The sequence below is a fragment of the Phocoena sinus genome, chromosome X, assembly GCF_008692025.1.
Source record: "Phocoena sinus isolate mPhoSin1 chromosome X, mPhoSin1.pri, whole genome shotgun sequence".
Taxonomy (NCBI): domain Eukaryota; kingdom Metazoa; phylum Chordata; class Mammalia; order Artiodactyla; family Phocoenidae; genus Phocoena; species Phocoena sinus.
Genome location: NC_045784.1, coordinates 46,581,635 through 46,589,581, shown reverse-complemented (window position 1 = coordinate 46,589,581; position 7,947 = coordinate 46,581,635). Strand labels below are relative to the sequence as shown.

Below are 7,947 nucleotides of genomic sequence, written 5' to 3'. Positions count from 1 at the left end.
TATTAGCATCACCTCACCTAGCTTTCTGTTTCCTGTCCAGACAGTTGTTCAGTTGGGTCATTCACCTGTGTTTCAGGTGGAGAAGGGTTGAGGTTTCCCCTGACACCTAGAAAACTAGAAAGGAGTTGTCACTTACTATATGTATTACTTGGGACAAGTTTCCTCACAAGACAAGTAGGGATAAAGGTTCCAAACATTCAAGGCAATCTAAGGGTTCAGGTGGTAAAAAAAAAAAATCTGAAATCACCAGGCACAATGCCTGACACAAAGGAGATTCTTAATGAGTTTTGACACATTGTTTGTTGACTCTCAGAAGTAAAAATAACAGTTAACAGATACTGAGGGCCTTCTATATGCCAGGTACTGTACAACAATCCTGCAAGGTAGGGATTATCATCTCCATACAACATCATTCAGTTACATAAGTTGGGACTTACCCAAGGGCACATAATTAGAAAATGGCAGAGCTGGTGGGACTAGAAATCAGGACTCTCTGACTCCAGCGTGTGAGCTCCTACCAGTGTTCCCCACTCCCTCAGAGCGGATGCCCTTAGCTCAGTCCTGAAGTAGGCAGAATGATATACGTAATTGGGACATGGTATGTGATTAGAAACAGTTAACTGAATGAAGGAATGACACTCTCCATCACCTTCAAACATATTCAAGCTTACAGCAGATGCTTAATATATCCAGGAAATGTTTGCAAAGAGTATGTATTATTTTTAGTCAATATATACTAAGGCTGCTCAAAAATATTCATTTTTCTTTTTTTTTTTTTTTTTTTTTTTTATGCGTTACGCGGGCCTCTCACTGCTGTGGCCCCTCCCGTCGCGGAGGACAGGCTCCGGACGCGCAGGCCCAGCGGCCATGGCTCACGGGCCCAGCCGCTCCGCGGCATGTGGGATCCTCCCAGACCGGGGCACGAACCCGTGTCCCCTGCATCGGCAGGCAGACTCTCAACCACTGCGCCACCAGGGAAGCCTCATTTTTCTTTTGTTTACTCAACATTAATGTACTGCTTACCATGCCAAGTGCTAAGGATGTATAAGGTCACAAGGTCCCTGCCCTTAAGGAATTCACAGTCTGATGGGGGAACATAAAATAAGCACTTTATCAGCATGTATGTAACTAATATGTGCACAGTAGGTGTTCGAACTACACGTGGTAGGCCCACAACTGATGAATAACTTAGAGCTCCTCAAATGCAGTAGACGTCTGACATATGGGCAAAGTACTGGTTTGATACTCAAAGTAGATGCAATAAACCTATTCAGAAACTGCTCACAAACATGCACACAATAGGAGCAGATGTACACATGGTAGGTACTCAAATGCAAGACAGGCTATACACAATAAATACAATCCATGTACACAAATATTTGATAAGTACACTGTAGGCTCACAAATGGGCAAACAGTAGGTGCTTCAAACGGTGGGCACTGGTAGGATACACTCAGGCTTATTTTGTAGGTCTACATGCCACAAATGTGGACACGAGAAAAGTGCACACATAACAGTTGAAAGTGTTCATTCAAATGCTGACTGACAATGACTCTTTGGGGTTAAGAATGGAAGCCCCATCTCTGAGAGGCCTCTACACGCAAACTTGGACAAAATAAATATTTTCTTCCTCTCCTCGGGACCCAGGATTCAAAGAATCCGCAATCCCCGGGGAGGGAGCAGCATCCCGACTTCCTTCGTTCAAAGCCCCAGAGGTATCAGCGCCTAGAGCTGGGAGCTGTGTACTATTCTCCTAATCTGCGGGCCTGCAGAAGGGTGCCTTGCAATCAGGCACCCGAAGCCGCCTTCTGTGGCCCACACCGGAAAGACCCGGGAGAAAGAGAGCGTGTTGGGGCGGGGCTCGCGCCAGGGCTGAGGTCATCGAGGGGGTGCCAGTTCGGACCCACCACCCACCAACGCCAACTCCTCTTCCGGTCTGTCTCCATAACGCGCATGCGCAGCACTGGCCTTTAAACGTGCACCGCCGGTCCACCGGAAAGAGGATCCGGCAGTTAATTACACTTTGTTCCTCCGCCGCTGAGGCGGACTATTTGCTCTCAGTCTGGGAAGCACTTTTGAGTTCCGGCTTCCTGATAGGGAACCCACGCCTGCCGATTCAGCTCAGTCTCCACGGGGTGAAGGCTCCCTAGGGCTTGGCCTCACGCACGTTATACGAGGCTCGGAGGGACACCCTGCGGAGGGATCTGGTTTGTTGTGGTGAAGGGAGGGGGGAGACGCTGACAAACCAAGATGGCGGCGGCGGCGATGAAGGCCGCGGTGGTTGGGAGGTAACTGTGGTGTTGAAGGCTGCGGTAGTTGCGAGGCAGCGGCAGAGTTTGGAAGGAACGGAGCAGGACGAAGAGGTGGTAGCAGTAACGTCAGCCTGAGCCTCTCAAAGCGCGGCAGCTACACGCCCCCTGGGCCCTCGGCGGGCGGCGGCCGCCCCGCTTAGGGCCTAGTCCCCGAGCAGTGCCTCGGCTTCGTACAGCGGCGTCCGCCATGAGTCCTTAAGGGCCGTCCGAGCCCTCCAGTCCTAGGGCCCACCATGGAGCCGGGGTCTGACGACTTCCTACCGCCGCCGGAGTGCCCGGTGTTCGAGCCTAGCTGGGCAGAGTTCCGAGACCCTCTCGGCTACATTGCGAAAATCAGGCCCATCGCCGAGAAGTCGGGTATTTGCAAGATCCGCCCACCCGCGGTAAGGCCCTGGGCTGGTGGTCGCCGGCGACCAGGCCGGGGATGATGAACTAGGGTAGCGGGCGGAGAAGTCTGGAGCGGAGGGCAGCTCGAGCTGTGGGGAGATGGGGTGGCTGGGACCGTTGTGGATGCGACGCGGGTCGGAGAAAGGGTGCTGGGGCCAGGGGTCCTTTCGTGGTGTGAGGGCCCTAAGTCGGAGACCCACCTCCACCCCCCAACTCCCACCCCGCCCTTCAGAACTACTCCTAGTAAGGTTCAAGACAGGGATGCCTAGTGGCCCCGGGGAGAGTTCCCAGAGAGGCACCCCGCACATCTCTTGGTTACCCCAAACCACCTAGGTCAAGGCTGCTCTAAATAAGGCTTTTCTCCCATTTACTGGCATCATTTCTCTTCAGGCAGGCAGTGTGGTGTAATGGAAAGATCACAGCTCTGAAGGGAGATAGATCTTAGTTCAGAACTCCACTCCGCAGTTTACCAGCTTTGTGACCTTGGACAAGTAACATAATCTCTCTGAGCCTGTGAAATGGGTCCCATGAATGGTTATTTCGAGAATTGGATTAAACTAGGTAGCGTCTGTGTGTAGTAGGCACTAGATAAGTGGTAATTATTGCGACTGCAAAGGTGTTTGATGTGGTCATTGGTTTGCTCCTATGTGGGTTGACTCATATTTACTCACACCCTGCCAGGCCAGTCCATTTATGATAATATTCTGGGCTGGTAAGCCAGTCAGGAAATCAGTCTCACAGGCTCTGTTTGGCTCCCCTGAGATGGGTTCAGGGAATTGTTCCCTTCTTTCCCTAGTCGAAGGCAATATCTGGGCCTTTCCTGCACATCACCGCCCAGGCTTGACTTCTCTGGAGAGTCTTGGACCAGTCAGTTTGGAGTGGGGTATATGAGTCCTTCCCAGAAGATTTCTACTCTGACCTGTCCCAGGATGTAGGAGGTCCCAGAGGATAGGATATTCTTGGACTCCCAGAAACAGAATGGACGGATGGAAGTCTGCCTCCTTTGGAACCCTTGATTCCCAGATGTCAGTGACAAAGGGCATATCTTTGCTCCTAGGCCTGGCTTCAGGCCAGGAGAAGTCCCCCAAGGGCTAGGATAGGCTGCCACCTTGCTAGCATGGAGGGGAAATGATGATATGCGTTGTTCAGTCACCACTTGGGATTCCAAGGGCAGGAATTGAGTTTGTTTGGAACAGGGTATTTTTGAGTAGGTGTCTCCTGGCTGAAACCAAATGGGAAACCCTGCTGCCACCTGAGGAGGGCACCATAGGCCTCCTTATTCAACTTGGTGCTTTCTGGTGTTCAGCCATACATCTAGGCTGGTTTCAGATGGATCCTCTGAGAGGTGTTGGGTAAGCTAATTTCTTCCTTGTTGGAGCTTGGCCACAGATCTCTGAGGTTTCCTTGTCCATGGTGAGGAAGTGGCAGTGGGTAGTGAGAGGTCGGGAAGGCCAGCAGGAAGGAGAGGCTGGAGTCCTGGACAGCATCAAGGAGGCACTCCCTGAAGTGGCCCGGCAGGCCTGTGGGAAAGAGGCATATCTGACATAAGGGGTAGTTGAGGCTTGAATTTTCTATCCCATTTTTCTATCTTGGACTTCTTGGGGCAGCCTGGCCTTGTGCGGGTATTGTTACCCTTCTTTGGGGGACTAGGGGTGGGATAGGTGACATGTCCCTGGTGTGTGTGTGTGTATTGTTACCCTTCTTTGGGGGACCAGGGGTGGGATAGGTGACATGTCCCTGGTGTGTGTGTGTGTGTGTGTGTGTGTGTGTCCTGCAGGGGGCCGTCCTTTGTTATGCTTTTCTTCTCTACCCCAACACTGTACTTCCCTCTAATCCAGGAGACCTGGCTCTCTCTGGTTTTTGTTCTGTTTTCCCCTCCGGTAGGACTGCTCCTAGGCCTCCTTTAGGCAGCCAGGACTTCTGGCTGGAATTTAAAGCACTCACCCAAGTGGTGCTTGGGCCCAGAGTGAGAACCTTTGTATGGGTGGGTGCTTGGAAATTGAAGGTTTGCCTGAAGGGCCATTTGGATTCTGAATTGCTAGGCAGGTGACTGTTGCTCTAGGGGAAGGTGGGTGAGAGGAGAGTGTTGGTATACTGGAGTAGACGCAGGGGAGCTTGGAAGGGTCTTGCTTCCTGCATCAGGTAGCCAACCTTTTTATCACCATCATGACGTAGTGAGTATTTGGCACATGGGAGTATGGGACTGAAGGCAGGATGAGGGAGCTTGTAGGTCCCAGGGAGAGCCAGGCAGGGAGATTTGTTGAACCTTTCCCAGCTATCTGTTGCATGCACAGCTCCTGCTCTAGGATTTCAGTTCTGCCATTTCCTGTCAGGTTGCTTGATGTTGCGCTTATTCTTATCTAGAACTTGATTCAGCAGGAAAGAAAGGTGCCTGGAGTTTGGGGTTTGAGCACCTTTCTGCCTGGATTACCTGCGCTGAGGGGAGTGCCCTACTGATGGGAGGCAAGAGGGCATGGGGAGCTTGTCTGGGCTTGAGCCATATCATTTTAGTTTGAGGGTTTTTTGTCGTTGTTGGGTTTGTTTGTTTGTTTTTGCCCCAGCTTCACTGAGTCCCATGTGTTTGCTACCTGCTTTGGGGGGGGGGAAATATGTGTGCATGCAAGTATGAGTCCTCTGGCCCCTTTCTGTTTTTTTCTTTTTTAAAAAAAATTAATTATTTTATTTTTGACTGCATTGGGTCTTCGTTGCTACTCACAGGCTTTCTCTAGTTGAGGCAAGCAGGGGCTACTCTTCATTCCAGTGCACAGACTTCTTATTGCGGTGGCTTCTCTTGTTGCGGAGCATGGGCTCTAGGGCACGCAGGCTTCAGTAGTTGTGGCACGCGGGCTCAGTAGTTGTGGCTCGTGGGCTGTAGAGCACAGGCTCAGTAGTTGTGGTGCACGGGCTTAGTTGCGCCGCGGCATGTGGGATTTTCCCGGACCAGGGCTCGAACCCATTCCCCTGCATTGACAGGTGGATTCTTAACCACTGCGCCATCAGGGAAGTCCCTGGCCCCTTTTCTCAAAGTGTGTGTACAGAAGAGGCCAACAGCTTTTCTTCTCTTTTACGGTCCTCCTCCCCCGCTTCCATATGTATGCACACGTGCGTGAACAGTCGTAGCCTGGTGTAGTGCAAAGAGCCTTGGACTGGAGATCAGAAGACAGGGGTTCTAGTCTTGGCTCTCCCACTAACTCAGCATGTGATTCTGGAGAAATCATATTTCTTCTCTGGGCCTCACTTTCTCCATTCATTAAATGAGGGCACTGGTCTAGTTACTCGAGGTTCTTTTCACCCCCCAAGCAGGAGCCAGGGTTCTGAGGAGGAAAGGACTGCATGGGGCGTGGCGGGGGGGGTGCAGGCGGGCATTGGGGAGAAGGCTCTTCACAGCTGCCCTTTGGGCAGGACATAACAAGCTCTGACTTGGCAGGACAGAGTCTCCCCCACTTTCATTATCTTTCCCTGACTTCCCTCCTTCTCCCCAAATCCTCCCAGTCTTTGCTACCACAGTCAGTGGTGCATCCCAGCACTTAGGACACCCCTCCCCGCTTCCTCCCCTGCCTCTTCCTGTACTGGGCAGGTATTTGAGAGAGGACCCACAGGAAGCCTTTCTGACCAGGTGAGTATTGCAAATTCTTGCTCCTTGTTCCTTGCTCTTCCCTGTAGTGTCTATCTCAGGCCTTTTAAACTGAGAGAACAGACACTGAAGGCCCAAACCTTTAAATCCTGCCCAAATTGGAGATGAGCTACCCTGCATATGTATTGGGTAGTGAGGTCAGCCTTAGATGTCAAGTCTTAATGATGATTCTTTTGAATAACATTTTCATTTGAAAACCAGTTGAATTTTCATATCAGTCTTATGAGGAAGCCAGGGCAGGAGTTCATATTCCCACCTTACGGTTGAGAAAACAGGTTCAGAAAGGTAAAATCCCTTAGCTAGTAAGTAGTGGAGCTAAAACATGAACCCAGGTTTTCTGACTCCAGATCCTGTGTGCTTTCCAGTACTTCCAGACTGTGTGTCCTATGCCTAGGGGATGAGGAGTTAATATGGGCATAGGGAGAGTTTGAAGTCAGCTGTTTGGGCCCCATCTCTCTATTTCTTAAAATCCTAGCACTGTACTGTTGCAGGGACTCTGAAGACATTTCCCAGGGTATGTGCATGGGGTGTTGGATGTGGACTTGAGGGGCTTCTAAAGCCCTGTAGTGAGTTGTGTGTGTATGGGTTGGGTGTTTGCCAGGTTAAAAGGTGTGACGTGGCTAGAGGTCTGGGAAGGCATGAATGGGGTGCTGAGCTGCTTTTGGTGCACCTCTGGTCTTGCACTATGCTGGAATAACCCAACTCCCTTTTCTCCTCTGTACCCACTCAGGACTGGCAGCCACCCTTTGCTGTAGAAGTGGACAACTTCAGGTTTACTCCCCGAATCCAGAGGCTGAATGAACTAGAGGTAAGATGACTAGCAACTGGTGGTGGGGTTGGGAGAATGGATACCTGAGCTCTGATCCCACTTCCCTCCTACCTTCTCTGTCTAAGGTACTTTACCTAACTAGGCCTTTATTCTCTCTTCTGTGAAATTGCCTGGAGGGCATGGAGGAAGCTTTAGAGCTCTGAATATAACCTAGGGCAGGAGCATTTAGCATCCCAAATCTGATAGCCCTAAGGCTGGGGATGGCCCTTTTCCACAAAGGTTTGCTACTTCTGAAGCTCCCCTGTCAACTAACCTACCCTGCTTGGGTCAACAAAAGAGAAACATGGGGCTGGTTGAGACCCTTTCTTGCTTGGCCAGCTGAATGTGTCCTCATCTATCCAATTCATCTACAGCCCTGTGCTTCCTACCTTTCTTCCGTGGTGCTTGGTAAGGTGGGAGGTGAGGTAGATGGGCAGGAACAACACAAGAACTGGTCTGTGAGGAAGCTGGAATGGTTACAAACTTGGACAGAGGGTCAGGCAGGTAGGCTTTTCCCTCTCCTTTATGTTCCATACAGGAAATCTAGGCCCTTTGCATGGGTAAGATGAGGTTCTCCACTAAGCACTTGAGAATGCCCCAGGGCAATGAGAGTAGATGCCCTCAAGCCAGTTCCAGAGGTAAAGTTCTGGAGTTTCCCATGGAAGGTGTAGGGTAGAGGTGTGCTACCACTCCTCTCCCTCATTATTATGTATCCTCAAGCCTTACTAGATGTCTGGGGGTGTGGGGGCGACTATTAGGCCCAACCGAATACCCGTTACCTAAAAGCGTACTTGTCTTCTCTACCA

The 7,947-nt window shown here is 51.0% G+C and overlaps 1 protein-coding gene across 11 annotated transcripts in view; it reads left to right on the top strand.

Annotated features, from left to right (window-relative positions):
* The first annotated feature begins 2,028 nt into the window (after positions 1 to 2,028).
* The window catches only part of KDM5C (lysine demethylase 5C), a 32,497-nt gene continuing 26,578 nt past the window's right edge, over positions 2,029 to 7,947 (top strand). For 7 of the 11 annotated variants that reach the window (XM_032619341.1, XM_032619335.1, XM_032619340.1 and 4 more), the window contains exons 1-2: positions 2,091 to 2,695; positions 7,064 to 7,141. In XM_032619341.1, the coding sequence (XP_032475232.1) occupies positions 2,546 to 2,695; positions 7,064 to 7,141 (228 nt within the window). In that variant the 5' untranslated portion in view covers positions 2,091 to 2,545. Of the gene's footprint in view, positions 2,696 to 7,063; positions 7,142 to 7,947 lie in introns of all 11 variants that reach the window. The other 4 variants (XM_032619339.1, XM_032619338.1, XM_032619342.1 and 1 more) reach the window with 3 other exon arrangements.